General features: G+C 43.5%; 1 protein-coding gene across 2 annotated transcripts in view; it reads right to left on the bottom strand.

The window, feature by feature from the left end:
* Csmd1 (CUB and Sushi multiple domains 1) overlaps window positions 1-15,501 on the bottom strand; it is a 1,611,441-nt gene that overhangs the window by 165,527 nt on the left and 1,430,413 nt on the right. For both annotated transcript variants that reach the window (XM_042262873.2, XM_042262874.2), the window contains exons 32-36: window positions 13,508-13,621; window positions 12,221-12,316; window positions 4,729-4,932; window positions 3,765-3,889; window positions 2,729-2,825 (exon numbers count right to left, since the gene is read on the bottom strand). In XM_042262873.2, coding sequence (XP_042118807.2) covers window positions 2,729-2,825; window positions 3,765-3,889; window positions 4,729-4,932; window positions 12,221-12,316; window positions 13,508-13,621 — 636 coding nt within the window. The remainder of the gene's footprint in view (window positions 1-2,728; window positions 2,826-3,764; window positions 3,890-4,728; window positions 4,933-12,220; window positions 12,317-13,507; window positions 13,622-15,501) is intronic.

Below are 15,501 nucleotides of genomic sequence, written 5' to 3'. Positions count from 1 at the left end.
TCTGAGGAATGAAATTCCACTGGCTGGGATTCTTCTCACACTCATACTCAGAGTGTCTCCATTTGGCTGGTGCCCTTTTCTGTTCTATTCAACACAAGTTACCTCATACATGTGTGCTTCTGGAGCACCATGAACTACTCTAGAGGCCCATCAACATTGAGGGGTCTTTAGAACCCTTGATTTACAACTCATTTTCTATTTTATAGGTGGCCTGAGACTCTAGCTTCTGACTTGTGTCTGATGTTGTCTGTCAAGCGTCAGCTCTGCCTCCAACCAACTCCAGGCAATAGGTGTCAGAACTGTGCTGTTGTGGTAACTATGACAAACAATTTTTTTTAATTAAATTATTTTATGTTTCCTTTACGTATATGGGTGTTTTGTCTGTGTACCATGTGCATGGCTGGTGCCTATGGACGCCAAAAGAGGGCATCTTATCCTGAAACTGAAGTTAAAGATTTTTGTGAATTGTGTGTTGAGATTCAAACCTGCTGAGCCACCTCTCCAGCCCAGTGACACATAATTTTAAAGACATTTCCCCCTGGTTAACTAAAAAACAAAAACCCAAGCACCTCTGTGCAATGTGCATAGGGACCAGGACTGGTTCCTTTCTTTAGAATCACTAAGTGACCCTGCATAACCTGGGACTTATGCAGGGACGCTTGGCTCAATCTGGGAGGAGAGGACTGGACCTGCCTGGACTGAGTCTACCAGGTGGATCTCAGTCCTCCGGGGAGGATTTGCCCTGGAGGAGGTGGGAAAGGGGGATGGGCTGGGGGGAAGGGGAGGGGGGCAGGAGCGGGGAGAACAAGGGAATCTGTGGCTGTTATGTAGAACTGAATGGTATTTTAAAATAAAATAAAAGGGAAAAAAACTACAAAAAAATAAGAATCACTAAGTGAAGCAGAAGTGGAGGTAAGAGCATAGTTCTCATTGTGGGAGCACACCTTCAGCACCCCCCAGTGTGTGGGAGCACACCTCCACCCCTCCAATGTGTGGGAGCACACCTCCACCCCTTCAGTATGTGGGATCACAACTTCAGCACCCCCCAGTGTGTGGGAGCACACCTCCACCCTTCCAATGTGTGGGAGAACACTTCCACCCCCAGTGTGTGGGAGCACACCTCCACCCCCATGTGTGGGAGCACACCTCCATTCCCCAGTGTGTGGGAGCACACCTCCATCCCCCAGTGTGTTGGAGCACACCTCCATCCCCCAGTGTGTGGGAGCACACCTCCATCCCCCAGTGTGTGGGAGCACACCTCCATCCCCCAGTGTGTGGGAGCACACCTCCATCCCCCAGTGTGTGGGAGCACACCTCCATCCCCCAGTGTGTGGGAACACATCTCCACCCCTCCAATGTGTGGGAACAAACCTCCACTCCCCAGTCTGTGGGAGAACACCTCCACTGCCCAGTGTGGTTACATTTCACTAATCCTTTCCACATCTTACAGAAGTACTGCTATCCCTGCTCCCCAGACCAGCTGTAATCTCCCAGCACTTCCTGCTTAGATAAACAAATGTCATAGAATCAAATTGATTTGGGATTCTCCATGTAGATGTTAAATTGTGGGCTTACGGTTGTTTTTAACGGCAGGGGATTTCTACTTCATTCACAACTCTGTCAATTAGATAAACGTGTCTGTAAATGTCATGGTAAAGAGGACAGTGACAACAGATACCTGGCTAAGGAACTCAAGTTTCCTATGTGGAGAAATTCCAGACCAAACTTGTTTGGTGATGGGCCACTGTGGGTAAAATTCCCAAAGTGTAAATAGCCAAGTACAGACAGAGATAAGCAATGGGTGATGAGCGACAGTAAGTATTTGGTACTTTACCATCCAGCACCTATGTGTCCGGCCATGCAGAAACATTTTGCTTTGCTGACAGCCATAGACACAATCTCTCCATCATTTAAAGATACAATCAGTCTTGTGGCCAGCACTGTGAAAGGCCCATTCTTCCTCCATTTCTTACTTACTCAATAAAAAAAAAAAATCAACAGAAAAAAAACATTTCAGTTAAAAAAAAAAACAAAACAACCTCTCATGTGATATTCATTATGTCATATTAGGCAGCTCTATCTCTGAAATTTAGGACTTAGTGTGAATGAGCTCACATAACACGTTAAGAGCGGGCTGGGCTATAGTGCACAGATGATATCAGCTTTGGGGACCATGGTGACAAGGTGGAGGAAGAAGGTGATGCTGTCAGTGGTTTTCTGAGAGGACAAAGCCTGGGGAAGGTGACTCAATGCATGTGAAACTGGAAGTGTAAGGACTGTTTGCACTGCCTGTGACCACAGCTCCAGATCCCTGTCTTTGTGAGCTGAGGATATCTGGGTTTGAGCTTAGGGTTTGTCACCATTCTGTCACAGTGGAGAACGACAGAGACAGATCATGGGCCTCAGTGAGGCACAGTACACAGGGCCGTTTCCAGGTTTCCTACCCTTGGGCAAGCTTCTTCTTAGTCTTGTCCCTCTCACGTGCCTGTCAGTGGTCTCCCCCATCCATGGCCAGCCTCACACTGTTAATTGATGAGGTGCCTGGCTCCTTCAGATAGCCACCTGCACAGGACCCCCTTGCCACCTCCCTCTTGGACCTCCCCCACTGGCAACCATTATGCGGAAGGAAAAGCTGTGGGGCACTGTCCACAGAATGTCTTCAGTACTCTCTTTGGCTATGGTTCTGACTTAAAAGCAGAGACAAAGTGAAGCACAGCCACTCCCCTACCTGAGAAGCTGCCCAGTCTTGGGGCTGTCATGTCTCCTCCGTCATGGATCTCCAGCGAGTCCCAGTTCTGTTCTGTGGCGAAGCTGATCACTTGAATCTACCGAGTCACAAAGCAGGGTTACTGGGTTTTGTTTTGATCAAATTAATCTAAACTCATGAACTTTTCCTGACTAAGATAAACAAATAACTTGGCTCAGTGGGTTATGCAGTAGATGAAGACGACAAGAAGATGGGAGGAATCATATTGGAAGAGGGTGTCAACGGTGGTAGGACTGGCCAGTGGGTATATATATATATATATGAAAGAAAGGAACTAATCTATGACAGGACATGGGAAAATTTTTATAAATAACACCTCCCATAGCCCTTATTCTAAAAATCAGTTATTGAGCTGGAGAGATGGCTCAGTGGTTAAGAGCACTTACTGCTCTGCCAGAGGACTTGAGCTTTGTTCCCAGCACCCATGATACAACCCTTTGCAACTCAAGCTCCTGAGGTTTCAAGGCCCTCTTCTGGCCTGCTCAGGCATTGCACACACACATCCTTCCCAATTAAAAATAATGAAAAATAAGACCTTAAAAATAAGTAAATAAAAATGAATAAAAATATCTTAATAAAAATAGATAAATAAACATACATTTTATTGCAAATATGGAAAATGATTAGAAACATTTTATAGCAACTCTCAGAATAGAAACAAAGAGAAACCTTGACAGGAGGGTGCAAGGGAGTACAGTGGGGAAGAGGGGACCAGAGGGAGGGGTGGGGAGGGTGCAGGAAAAGGGGAACAGAGGGAGGGGTGGGAGAGTGCAGGAGGGGCTCAGTGGAGCAGGGGGGTGAATGAGGGCAAAGAAATAACTAAGGAAGAAAGAAGAGTAAGTGAAGAAGAAAAGGAGAGAAGAGAGATAGGGAGAGAGGGAGGGAGAAAGTGAGGAAGGAAAGAAGAGATGAGGGGAATAAGGGGAGGAAGAGGAGGAAAAGGAAAGCTGGGGGATCCCAGCTGACCTGCCTCAGTGGCCCTGGTGTGAGGCCCTACCTGGATCCCTGAGCCCTCTGTTACTATGATCTTCCACACGCAGTTCAAGTTGTTGCCATATGGCTCAGGGTAGCCTGGAGACAAAATTGTCCCTCTCCTCTGAGTGAAATTGCCACTGCATGGAACTGAAAGACAGAGGCACGAGTTAAGTAAATGCTAAGCGAATTTATGGGAATTGATGTCTCGTTTTTTCCTTGGTTGTGATTAGGAAACTTTTCTTGCTATTTTAAGTGACGTTTTTAGCCAAGGTAAAATTTAATCTCTTCTCTTCAAATGGGCAACAATATATAAAGATTGATAGCCATTATGTAACTGAGTTTTAAGTCTTAAGTAAATCTTTTTGGGGGGTTTTCTAAGATGGGACTGTCTACAACAACAGTGTCTCTGAAGTGTGTTTTGTTTGGAGCTATTTTTCTACTTTAATGTAAGGGTGTGTGTAGAGCGTTTCTTTCCATCTGCAGACATGCAATTCCAAGTCACACTGATGAGTTTCAGAGCAATCCAGGGAGAAGAAGAGATGCTTAAAATGTACCAATAAATTCAAGGGATAATCACCCTTGCACTGAAAGTTCCTTTGAAAAATGTTGCAAATAACACCTAACAATGCCTCTGTTATCCCCAAGGCTTTTGCAATATTCATAATCAGCACAAATGCATTAAAAGGGCATCATACACATAATGCCACAACCCACCATCTTAATGCTTTCCCCACAGAATGAAATTATACTTTTTCTAACTTTAGAGTTGATGGCTGACTTAATGAGCATCAAGAAGGAATACATGTTTTGCACATATAAATCTCCTGTTTTAGGAAGCATTAATTTTAAGGTTGCTGCTATTGGGCTATTGACATAATTGATCTTCATAAAGATCACTTTGTGAAGACTGACAGCAGGTCTCTAACCCTGACATGAGGTTCTGATCCAACCCCGGGTAATCTTTTCATCTCATGGGCCCCACTTACCTACACAGCTTGGGATGGTGTCGTTCCACTGGGCCAAGGCATTTGGCACAGACTGGCAGCGGATGGCCGTGGAACCTTGTAGCAGGTAACCCGGGTTACACTCAAATCGAACGATGGAACCTGCAGAGAACTCGGAACCAATCCTCCTCCCATATCTGGGCTCTGGGACAGAGCTGCACTGTGTGTCACTGGTGCGTGGAACAGCTGGGGAAGAAGCAGAGGAAGAGCCACTGTGTCAGAGTGGAGTGTACCCAGAGTGTATGCAGGGTAGATACTAGTGTCTATAAACCTCTTTGTAAGGAGTGACCCCAGAGGCACTTCTGTGTCTACATTTCCTCCCATGATGTCCCTGGGGACCACCAAGGAGCCCTCATTCAGATGGGAAGATGGGATCGAAGGAGAATTAGTGCCTGGGATGGCTCATTAGCATTCAAGCGGTTCAAATTAATTAAAACCCAGACGATTGTGCTGGCAATTAGAAGGCAATGACTACCACTTTTGCTCTTCCTCAGCAACGTTCGAGTCTGGTGGGACAAGTGCTCTCTCTATAAACGACATGTTTAGATGTGGCCCGTGTGATAAATCATGCAGTTAAAGACAGGACCCACCACATGACCCATTGTTCCAGTTCTAGATATTTATCCTGAAGAGCTGAAGTTGAGTTCTACTAATAATATTGTAGCCAAGATATTAAACAAACCAAGTACTCAATCTAGTTTGTTTTCTAACGCTGTGATAAAATACTCTGGCCAAAAGCAACTTGGGGATGAAAGGATTTATTTGGCTTATACCTCCTGATCATAGCCCGTAACTGAGGGGAGTCAGGGCAGGAACTCAAGTGGGAGCTTGAAGCAGAAACCATGGAGACATACTGTTTGTTGGCTTGATTCCCACTTCATTCAGGCTCATGCTAAGATAGCTTTCTCATACAGCCCAGGACCACCAGCCTAGGGACGGTGCCCATAGTAGGCTGGGTCCTCCAGCATTAATTAATAATCAAGAGAGTGCCCTCACAGACATGACTACAAGCTCATCTGACCTTGGCAATGCCTCAGTTGAGACTCTCCTGTCAGATGACTGTGGGCTGTTTCAAGCTGACAATTAAAACTAACTAAGGCAGCATCCCTCAGAAGATGACGGTATAAAAATGTGTGCTCTGTAAATTCATACGAGAGCATTTTATTAAACCTTACAAATGAAGGAGGTCTTGATATTCACAATGGCATAGATGCATCTGCAGGGCACTGTGTGGAAAGAGATGAGCTGGTCTTGGCAGGAAACAGATTGCACTATTCCACTTACATGGAGGATCCAAGACAGTTGAACTCCCTGGAGCAGAGAGTTGGATGGTGGCTGCCAGAGTTTGGTAAGGGGAAGCGGGAGATTGCTGGGCTTTTAATTGTGTGAATGAAGGAAGTTCTGTAGATCTGCTATAAAATGCTGGGACTAGAGGTAACAATATTCAGGCTGTTAACTTATCAGGAAAGTATATCTCATGTCATCACCGTGGAAAAAGGCAACACTCTACAATCATAATACAGGCTCCATGAATTAGGATTTTTTCAGAATATTCTACCTGGAGTGCAGACAGCCACCTGTAGGAAGAGCCTAAAGGCCCAAAGAAAGATTCTTCTCCCAGGAGAGAGTCTAGACTGTGTATAAGCACAAACTCCTAGCATGTGGTTCTTTACTGAGAGACATGACTCAGCTGTGGGCAAGTCACAGATGAAGATCTTTCTATCCAGTTGAGGGAAAAGAATGAACGAATTTGTTTCCATTTCTCTAAGCATTAGGGTGTTTTCTTTTAATGGGGGTGAATGCCAGGTTGGGGACGGGCTTTATGGCCAGTAGCTCAGATGACACTAAGGGAAACAATAAGTTAACGTGATCATCCTAAGCAAGAAGACCTTATAAAAAAAAGGGAAGGTCCACCCTGCAACCAGGAATTCAACCAGCCACATAGACCAAGGAAAACTCACTACTAGTGGAGGGAAGGAAAAGCAATCAGGGACTCGTGGCTAGACACAGAAGAAGGGAAAATCCGGAACCTTACTTCGTTTCTCAGGGTCTACCCTGAGGGACAAGGTCAGTTCTCCCTGACAGGGGTGGTGGAAAATGCTATTCGTGTAAGTCAGGCACTCGGTACAGAGAGATGGATAGTTCTGAAAGCATCGAATGCTATGGCTGTGTGCTTTGGAAAGGAGTTAGGGGGCAGATTAAGCCATAAGGAACAACCTGAAGTAGAACATTCCAGTGGGAATGGAACAACCACCATGAGGAAGAATAGCCATAGAGTCAGGGCCTTGGTGCTGAGAGGCAAGGTACCTAATGACCAGGAGCTACATCCCAGACAGCAGTGTGTCTATGCGGTGACAGACAGCATGGATAGCGCCATGGGAGCCACAGCAAGATCAATGACCCCATGTAATGAGCAGGGGGCTCTTCTCTACACTGCTGTTTCTTCTACTCTGACCTTTCTATCTCCTACATGAAAATGAAGACATGCAAGGATGTAGTGGCCCTGCGAGAAGCACTCTTAGAGCAGTCACACTGACCCAGCCCTACACAGCCAAGTCTCATCCCCTGCCATCCTTGCTCACCCTGCTGAGATTCTTCTGGGTTCCCATGATATGAGGATTTCCTTGCAACAGGAAGTAAATGCCTAGGTCTATGAGATGTTGAGTGGCTTCTGGTCCTTGGGTCGTGGATATAGACAAGGACTCTACAGTTGTCAATTTTCAAGTTAACTATAGAAAGGTGTAGTCCTGTATGCTTATGTGATTAGGAAGGACTTTCATGGAGGTGGAGGTTTGGAAAGCAAAGAGAAGACAGAAATAGTGTGAGACAGTGATGTTACTCAGTAGACCACGGTAAGATCTAGAGTAGAGTCTGCTGTGAAACCCTCCTTCCCATTAGGACCTCCAGTTCCTGCTCATCCAGGCCTTCAGGCAGAATGTGGGAGTTCTTTTTGCCATCACCAAAGAAAGAGGCATGTGTGTAGCCTCCCACAGCACCCAGTTACAGAAGGTGAACAACACAACAAAATAAACTTCAAGGAAAGTGGCAAAACTTCTTATCTCCTTTAATGACCAAGTGACATTCTTTCTTTGCTGGTGCTTGAGGATTCTGACCTGACAAGCTGGTTCCAGTTAGGAAATTAGTAAACATCGGTGAATTACACACACACAGTTTTATCACAAATGTTCTTGGTTAAAAACATAACAACAACAAAACACTACATTTTGTAACTCTTGATGCAAAATATGACTTCCTTAGAAATGCAAAATCAACTATGCTTTAAGCTGATAGTGTTTCAGAGAAGCCAGCAAAGGAACAACAACAGTGTGTGGCTTCAGGGTTTCCTGCAAAGAGACTCTTGGTTTCCATTGTTCCCACCCAAGCTCAGAGGAACCATACTCCTGCTTCTAGCTCTGATTGTTTTGCAGCAGTTTTGTTTGTTTGTTTTTCAATGAACTTTGTTAACATCTGTAAAGAGTCTAATACTTGATAGTAAGTTGGCTAAGGTAGGACAAGGTCTGGATGAGGTTGGGACAGAGGAAAGGCTGTACTGAGTTTACATTCCTGGTTACTGAAGGGAAGCAAGAGAGGCAAGAGTGTGAGACAGCCAGGTCACACCACACCCACCATCAAGAGCAGAGGGAAAGGATGCACCCATGCTGTTTCGTCAAGATATTATTTCTGAGGAAGAATGTTTTTTCCTGTGTGGTTGTAAAAGGCTATGTGTTGTTTTAGTTGTGACCAGGGTCTAGAGGTGGTCACTTGAGGTTAGCTGGTGACCCAGAGCCATGACTCAAAGAGACACAGCTGAGGTCAACTGCCATTTTCCAGTTGGGTGCCCTGGAGAGCCTGAGAAACATGCTTCTTCTCTCTCAAAAGTAGATAGTGGATTCTGCCAGCTTCTTGATTTAGGTTAGAGTGGGTTATCTGGAGATGGCTGAAAGAGGTCCTGAAATGCATGTTGAAATGGCCAGGCATGAATGGAAGACAATATAAAACAGTATACTGGGGACTGGAGAGATGGCTCCGCAGTTAAGAGCAATGGCTACTTTTCCAGAGGATATGGGTTTGATTCCCAGGACCCACATGGCAGCTCAAATTGTCTGTAACTCCAGTCCCAGGGGATCCAATGCTCTCTTCTGGCTTCTAAGGGCACTGTACACAGTGGTGTGTAGACATACAGACATGCAAAACACCCATACACATAAAAAAAAATAAAAAAACAAAAACAAAAACAAAACAAAAAACAGCATACTGGTGAGAAACAAACAAAACCAAACAAACAAAAACCAAACAGCATACTGGTGAGAATCTTAGCCACCAGCTTTAACTTTGACATGCAGCAGACAATAGATACATGAGAGGGGCATTTCCCTTCATGCTAGAGTTAAGTCCTTTATAAAATTCCATTTCTGTTGCTGTGATAAAGGCACCTTGATCAAGAATGACATAGAGGAGGAAAGGCTTTATTGAGTTTATATTCCTGGTTACTGAAGGGAAGCAGGGGGGGCAAGAATGTGGGACAGCTGGTCACACCACACCCACCGTCAAGGGCAGAGGGAAAGGAATGCACCCATGATGCCTGCTTGCTTGCTAGCTTTCTTCACTTTTACACACTTCAGGACCCTCTGCCCCAGGACTGGCTAACTCCAGTGGGCTGAGTAGTAAAGCAGTCATTAGTAGTCAAGACAATCTCCCCTAGATGTCCCTCCATCCATGTGCCTCCAGCACAAGCCGATCTGAAGTAACTCCCCACGGAGATGCTCCTCCCAGTTGATTCTAGGCTGTGTGGGTGGACAACACAACTATCACTGTCTGCATTTCATCAGAAGCTTGGAAGATGATGACAGGTTTGTTTTCATTGTCTCTCCGTTCTCCACCAAGAAGCAGTCACTGAAGCCTGGGAAGGGAGGGAGCTAGCCAGGACAGCTTTGCACACCCGAGTCCCAGCCATATTTCTGCTCTCTACCTTGCTGCATACAGCTTTGGTTGGCATCTCAGAGTCTCTTCATAATGGCCTGTCTGCCTGCTAACAGGGGTCAAGCCTCCTATAACCTCCGACCACAGAGTCAGTGAGCAATCCAAAGCTTTAATAACTTAGGGAGGAGTGAAGCTGCCCAGCTGTCACTGGTGTAGGAAAGTGCAACCCAGAACATCTGGATGCAATAGAGTTCAAATAACCACTAGCATTGATGTAACTATCTTTTCAGAAACCAGTGCTTGATTGAACTCCCCCTCTGGGCTGAGGATTTTCTTCTTGCCTTTTAGTAGTTTATAAACGGGGTTCACAAGCCTCTCTTTCTTTATCTCCCAGAGATTTAGCTTTGATAAAAGACTTATTTTTGCATAAACTCCCTAGCGGAGAGCAGGGGAAGGTAGAGTACTGGGTTTTATAAGACATTAAATATGTGAGATTTATTATTATACAAGGAAAACGGATTCCTTCTATAAATGTTTGCTCTCTAGCTTCCTGTAGCTTTACATATTTTTAATGATGATGCATGACTTTATATACAGAAACAAGTTTTTCAGGACTGGGAGACAGCTCAGCCAGTAAAGTTCTTGCCACACAAACACGAGGAGCTGAGCTCAGAGTCCTATGTAAGTTAAAATGAAGGGGTCAGAGGTTGCACCTGCAATGCTAGGGATAGGTTTGTGGGAACAGGTGGATCCCCGGAGCTTGCCACACAGCTGGTCTGAATAAGTTGTTAAGATTTACATTTAGAGTCAGACCTTGTTACAAAAAACAAGGAGGAGATTGAAGAAGACATCTATATCAACCTCTTGCCTCTCCTCATATGTACACACATGCATGCACACACATGGACATGCACTTAAACACATAAACCACAAACCCAGACTCCACTACAAAGACACACCCCCACAGAAATGATTTAATTCTTTTTCAAAATATGCCACTTGAGTGTGAACACAGGCCTGGGGTCATTTCCTGCTTATCTGATGCATAATCTAATCTTTGTCAAAAGCCAGAGAAAGAGCTTATGAAGGCACATAGTGTCAGTAACTTGAATTCATTTCCTAGTGTTAATGCGAATTTTCTCTGGAGGAAAAAAAATATTTAAAATTAGCTTGCCTGAATTAGTCATTCTGTAGCAAAGTCGATTAAAAATATACTGGTCATTTACGTTTAACAAAAGCTACAACCTTAAAACAATGTAACTACTTTTAATCCCCTAACATCCTTGTTGAAGCAACTGCCAGGTAAGGGCTGGAAACAGTCCCGTATGTGCTGCCAACAGCTTCCCAGCCCTCTGCCCAAGACCGTGTATATGATGTTGATAATGAAAGCTGAAGCTTTTTATAGTGAAATATTTTGAGCACATCACTGCTGCTCTGTGAGATTTTGAGAACTGAAACACGTGGTCTGATTATTATCCTCAGTGGTTTTCTGAAAAGCATAATTTTTCTGAGATAATTTCTGGAGAATTCCATATCAAGGGAAAGGCCCTCTGGGATATGCGATTTCCCTGGAACTGTAAGGAAAACGTTTGAGGGTAGATGGTGATCTTCTGGCTGGATGAAACTAGACAGAGAAAAATTTAGAATTGCCAGATTGTTCCACTTTTTTGGTTGTTTTGAGTGGATCTTGCTTTACACCCTGGCAGTTCATACTCTTTCTGCCTCAGCCTCAGGTGCCTGGATGTGAAGTGAGGACTCCAGGCCTGGAGGAGGGGTGCTTTCAGGTTTGGACTGAGTGGAGCCCAGGAGTGGAACCAAGAAGCAGCCCTTTGCTAGGCCGGGGCAATTCTGGCTCCTCTGCTCTGTGCCTTCAAGTTTGTGTAGTGACTATTCAATTCAATGAGAGTGTAACACCTTTTCACTCTGGGGGACTTTTAAACAATTTCAGATTTATTTAAATAAGCTCCAAATTAAACAAACAAACAAAAACACATATAAAGGGGTGAAACATAGTTAATTTTACAGAATGTTGTTCATCCAGAGGAACGGGCAGATAAGTGCTTTGTTTGGCTTTGTTATATTATAATTTCTGTACCCTTCAGAACAAATATGCTTCTTTTAAACATATGTTTAACTGTATTTTATTATACATAGATCTAAATTATTATGAAATGATTTACACAGTTAGAGAAAATACGGTATTTTATGTCATTTTGTAAGATCTGAGGAGCCATACGTCAGTAGTTTAAACAATGATTGTATTGATTTTTTTAATAATGATAGAAAGTAAGATAGTATGTCTTTGAAGGTAGAAGTACAATTTAATGTGCCAAAATGAAACCTAATTATTCTCATTAAGTGATTTTACCTCACATATATAAATGTTCTCAATTCTTTAAATATCACAAGAATGAAATTTGTTGATTTTTCCTCAGTTTGAAACCCAGGGAGCCCATTCCCCTTGGCACACAAACCTCCCCTTGACACACAAAGTGCATTGCACAGGGTGCCCCTCCCCTTGGCACACCAAGTGCACGCCCCAGGAGCCCCTCACCTTGGTAGACGAAGTGGAAACCCCGCGCAGATGCTCCACTCTTGGCGCTGAATCGCAGCAGAATCTGATTGGATGTAGCCAGTGGCAGTGTTTCACCTGGAAAATCAAGCAGAGGCAAGGCTATCCGATCTGGCAGTCACACTGGGCTGTGTTGATGGCCTTCTCAGAGACGCGTGGACTTGAGAGTCCACAATAAATGCTTCAAATTAAATAGAGCAACACTTGATTTAGGGGTTTAAGACCCAAGCACCTTGCTTTTATGAACATTTTTAAAGCCCGTTCTTGCTTTGTGGAGTCTAATAAACTGGACTGCAGTCGTGATGGAAGGCTATCTGTGAAGGACAGGGAGCAGTCCTGTGGCTGACCACACAGGGGTTTTAAGTACTGACAGTCACGTGAGGGGCTGAATTTACCGTTATCTGCTAGAATCACTTTTAAGGGGAGAAAATTTGTTTATTCCAACACCATTTTAGAAATATTAAAGGAGTCACCAAAGACTTTAGAAACAAGTGTTTAATCTTTAAGGCAGACAGTAGATATAGCACATTGGGAAGCATCTTCCAAGAGCATATAAGGATCCCAAGATCCCCGACCCCCAAACTACTGGAGGAGAATCTGTCACTTGAGGCATTTGTAGGCATGGCATGATATGGCCTTGTTAGAATGCCACAAAGCTGAATTATGAAGATTTTGGTGAATCAGGAAATAGAGAGAAACCAAAAACAAACAAACTTTTACTGTGATGGATTAACACCCATGTTACATACAATTAGCATTTTGGGAGTAAAGTAAAAGTTTGCCCAATTCATATAAACAATGCTAAAAATTGAATGATTGAAAATGCCAATAAGGGTTTATCCACAGATGAGGGCTGTGTTGAGCTGGCCCAGCAGGATATGAGTGTCTGGGAATCTATGGGGGCTGGTGTGAAGGGCCAACAAGGAACCAGAAATTCCATGGATGTTTACTACATGTATAGCATATATGCTTGGAATTAAAGGAGAAAATGATAGATTTAACCCCGTGAGGAAGGGGAAAAGATACACAGAACAGAAAACAAAATTTATCATTTTCTTTCCTTCTCCTGAAACATACCATTTTTGAGATGAATTTAATTCTTCCCACAATCTTAGTGAGTAAAATAACGAAGACTTCTGAAATCTACAGACTTGTAGACTCAAAGGTGGTTAAATTTCCTGTTCATCATAATGGGTGGGGGACAGGAGTTTAAAACAATCACTATAGCTGTACAGTGGAACTCAGTGCAAAACAGTTTGAAAGTTTTACCTGAGTGGGACCCAGAGAGAGAGCTGAGCAGCCTGGCCTGTGGATGGGTTCCATCAAACAGCTCGGCCAAATCATTCAGCGCAGTCTGGAAGTAGGCAAACTGTCCAAACACCACTAGCAAAAGAGGGGAGGGTGGGACATAGTCTTATTAGGAGCAAAGGAGAGCTTCTTCAAACACATTCATTGTCCCCTAGAGGACTGCTATTTCAGGAATCTCATAAAAATAAGCACAAACGGGGGCTGGAGAGACGGCTCAGTGGTTAAGAACACTGGTTCTTGCACAGGACAGGGGTTTGATTCTCAGCACCCACATGGTGACACACCTGTCCATAACTCCAGTTCCAGGGACTCTTGTGCCCTCTCCTGGCCTCTGCAGGCACTGCATACATGTGGCACAAAGTCATATCTATAGGCACCCCCTCGTACATACAAAATAAAATAAATTTTAACAAGCAAAAACAATCCTACAAACGTATTTTCTGTTTTCTTAGTTTTTAGTGATTAAAACTGTTTTATTTCACTTCTTATTCTTTTGATACAGGAGAGGAATTATAATTTTATGAATAATTTGAATATTGAGTAAAGCATTTTTAATAAATACAGTATTAAGATAACATAAAATATTGATGAAAGCATACTGTTTTTTATCATTTATTAGATATATTTTGTTCCAGAAAAATATCTAGGTAGGGACCAAGCTCCATGATATTTTGATAAGGAATTAGAAACATATTAGAATCCTTGGTTCACATTAGCACACTGCCAAATGAATGAGTACTTGATTTAGAACCCTATTTCATGGACTTCTTTGGATTATTCCATACATTTTCTTTTAATTTTATACTTACAGGATATCCTACCTTCAAGTAAAACACAGCAGCATTGGTTGTAATTCAAATTAAATCAGTGTTTATATATTAAAATTGACAAAATAAAGGAGCTCCACAATATTTTGAAAAACTAGCCATTGGTTTAGTATTGACATATAAGCCCCAAACAAATTATTCTTTATTTGTTTATGTGCAAGGTTTATGTGCAAAGTTCCTGCTAAATAATAATGAACAAGGTATTAAAATATGCTAGGGTTTTTGTTTTTGTTTTTCCAGACAGGGTTTCTCTGTGTAGCTTTGGCTGTCCTAGAACTCACTCTAGACCAGGCTGGCCTTGAACTCAGAGATCTGCCTGCTTCTGTCTCCTCATGCGGGGGAATAAGGGTGTGTGCTACCACTGTCTGCAAAATATGCTAGTTAAAGGGTAAAAATTCTAGTAGAGCAAAGTTCATGTTTTAGTGAGCATAATGGGGGCAGTCTATTATGAGGGCGTGCTTGAAGAGGCAGACACATGTGGTACTGTTCAAGACAGGACACATACACACACACACTGAAGCTTGCATTTTGACATTTTTAAACTTCTAAAGAGCAGCAAAAGCAGGCCTGAGGGCTAAGTAGGTTCTCTCAGTCGATGAGGCTCACTAAGGACTTCATGGTTCAAAGGTTACAGCAGGGGCATCATCTTAGTTCACCCCTGTACACCACCCTACCCCCACTCCCACCCTTACCCACTCCCTAATGAACTGAGTCCTATTATGTTAGGTCTGAAAGCTTGAGTTTCTTGATTATGAAAACAGTGAGTCACACATACTTGATTCCTATTTTCCATCAAGAATACTTTGGTAAACATGAACTTGATGGTGGAAACTACCAGAATAATAAAGAACTCACTCACACAGTTTTTAGCTGTCTCACTCAACAGGGCAGCAGACTCTGTAACAAACACAGAGGCAGAGCCTGTGGTATCAGCAGGATTGGGGCAATCAAGTCATCTAGGGAAGACCATGGCATCTTCCCCGACCACCATTCCTAAGCTGTGATCTCTCTACCCAGGTGAGCAAATGGGCCCGACTCATCTGCTAAATGAAGGAAGCCTCGGAACTTCCAACTTCAGCAAGCTGTGTTGCAAACCCACCTCAGCAATGTCTCTGGGAGAAGATTAAC

This window comes from Peromyscus maniculatus, chromosome 17, assembly GCF_049852395.1.
Source record: "Peromyscus maniculatus bairdii isolate BWxNUB_F1_BW_parent chromosome 17, HU_Pman_BW_mat_3.1, whole genome shotgun sequence".
Lineage (NCBI taxonomy): Eukaryota > Metazoa > Chordata > Mammalia > Rodentia > Cricetidae > Peromyscus > Peromyscus maniculatus.
The sequence above is the reverse complement of the archived record's forward strand: the minus strand, read 5'-3'. Positions and strand labels throughout refer to the sequence as shown.